Here is a 2503-nt window from a genome sequence, read left to right on the forward strand (position 1 = left end):
GGTCGTCACCTAAACACGGTTTCGTCGAGCGCAACACACGGGATCGACCTAACAAGCTGCTTCAACACCTGGCGCACTTCTGATAAGTTGATGTCCAGGGAAGGTAGGAAAGTGATGTATCAATCCGACAATGTTGTGTTGTTGATTCCAACTCAATAATCTCAATACCACACAGCTTGGTCAGATGGGCGACAAGGTCCGCACGGCCGCAGGGATAGCAACGAACGATCGCTCAATCAATCAGCATTGTCGAGAGAATTAGGAGGTTTCAATTGGGTGTTGAAAATAAAAATGATTGGCGAATAGAGACTGAATTGCACTGAACGGGGCCAAGAAACTGTTTGCAAAGACGTGGGGGGAAGGCAGAGCGATTCAGATCGGTGAGGCCTAAGACGACACTTTGGGGCGTAAACCGGGACTGGGGTTGTTTGTTTGTGGCCCAATCGGGACTAGCGGCGGAGGGCTGCCTTATCGATAAGCTTAATGCATATTATGTAATATCTCCTGTTTCCTCCGGGGCCGAGTCCTTGTAAAGAAGCGCGATCGTTCCAAACTTATTTTTCTTAAAGGTCATCTGCCTGTATATATGTATGTGAATGTCTCCAAGTCAAGCCTTGTAGTGTAGTACTCAACCCCTCCAGGCATGTTTCCCCTTTCGTTGCAACTTCTATGAAAAAGCTGGAGCCGTAACCGATCCATGGTTCGGTGTCGAAAAACCCTGGTACTCTCGATAACAGAGGGTCCCGAGGTCTCTGGCGAAATAGTTTATTTTCGCTTGTTTAATTTATATTATAATGAATATTTAGCTTGAGGTCTGCCTCGGGTGAGATATTCGGGAAGTGTTGGATCTAGATATCCCGGAGAACCTTGAAACAGAACTACTGATTGACCCCTACCTTTCTAGATATCTGCAATTGGTTCGATTCAGATGCCAAGAAGTCCAATTTTACTACGCAGCAGAGAGATCTTGCCTAGGATTCAAGTATAACTGAATGGCCGATCACTTGTTGACTCGTTAGATGTGCAGAATTTCGGACAGCGGATGGTATATATTTAGGCACTGCAGTAGTGACATATTTTCCCTTTTTTCATTGATTGTTCTTCCGAGCTTCCTTTCGGCCGTGGGAGTCCGCAAACCATATATTACCACATACGTCTCGTCTTCAATAACTACACTTTAATCTGTCCAAAGGGGACCTTGCATAAACTCTCCATCCATCCACGCTCTGGCGACGACTCTAGAAAGCCCCTCAGACCCGCAAAGGCAACCAGCTAGCGTTCCCTAGCCAAGCAACGCTTGAATTTCCCCACCCCGGCTAGATTCCAAGCACCCCTGAGCTTTCCTTGATACTTTGAAATCAGTGCTACTAGTATGTCACATGCCGCATACCTTCGTGAACCCTGTCTTACTCGATGAAACATTCTAGATAGGCAATATTTGATTGGCCAAAGTTCTATATTGACACTTTTTGTTGTACCTCTTACTCGACATGGAACATGTATAAGAAATATTCATCCTCGATTTAGTCCGTAAACCCATGGAGGTGCGCTCTCGGGACCCGATGTCGCTATCTATAGACACTCACCTCTGATGGCATCACTTCAAAAACCAAACAAAAGAGAGAAGTAATTTGCAAGCGATGCGAGCTATTAGACTATTTGCTCTATACATTGTTCAACTCGAAAATCTGAAAAATTGGATAGCCAATGCCATTTTATGGTAATTTGCCACATTCTGCCGCGGCCACGAAATTCCAGCCACGCACAAACAGTTTACTGTTTCCGAACTGCACATAGACCAGGATGATAATGTTGAGGCAGGTTTTACAAGAGAGGATATTGTCGATAAAAAGAGAAAGCGTCCAACTACCCATAGTTTGTTTTACACAACAACATGCCTTTCAATACCGCCATTCATTTCCATGGGATTGAACAGCGGAATACTCCATGGTCTGACGGTGTACCAGGTCTTACCCAAAGCATATCCAACCAGGACATAGCTGGACACATCGTTGGACCGCCACCTAGTACGGTACTTGCTGGTATCATGCCATGCTACAAAGCCGCAGGTCACCGTCCAAACCAAGAATGGGGCCTAGGCCGAACTGCTGCTCCAGTTGGGAGAAATGCCACACAGCCCTGCCATCCAAGCTCCGCATGTCATGCCAAGCATTCCAACAAGGGTTTCATTTTTGGTGTTGGTCCTGGTATCTTCAATTGGTCCAGTACAGAAGAAGCCTACGCTGAGCACCCTGAGTTCTCCCTGGAGAGCCCCCTAATGAGAGATAGAGATACTTTCTTTACTAATGGCCCCAATGGATCGGGACCAACATGGATGATTGTGCGATACCGGGTTGTCAACCCTGGCCCCTTCCTCTTCCACTACCATATCCATACCAATATGGCCAATGGAGTGGCTGTTGCTCTACTTGATGGTATAGATGCCTGTCCTCAGGCCCCTGAGAGTGAGCACCGGAGCCCCCGACCTTGGTCTCATAGCTAG

The 2503-nt window shown here is 46.7% G+C and overlaps 1 protein-coding gene across 1 annotated transcript; it reads left to right on the plus strand.

The window, feature by feature from the left end:
• Window positions 1-1894: 1894 nt before the first annotated feature.
• On the plus strand, window positions 1895-2503 carry N7519_006738 (Multicopper oxidase type 2; the record flags this gene model as incomplete). The annotated part of the gene is made up of 1 exon (XM_057293514.1): window positions 1895-2503. The coding sequence occupies one exon, from the start codon at window positions 1895-1897 to the stop codon at window positions 2501-2503; it is 609 nt and encodes a 202-aa protein (XP_057148325.1).

Source organism: Penicillium mononematosum, assembly GCF_028829835.1.
Source record: "Penicillium mononematosum strain IBT 11891 chromosome Unknown utg000003l:1.0-8172316.0:1.0-8177699.0, whole genome shotgun sequence".
Classification (NCBI taxonomy): Eukaryota; Fungi; Ascomycota; class Eurotiomycetes; order Eurotiales; family Aspergillaceae; genus Penicillium; species Penicillium mononematosum.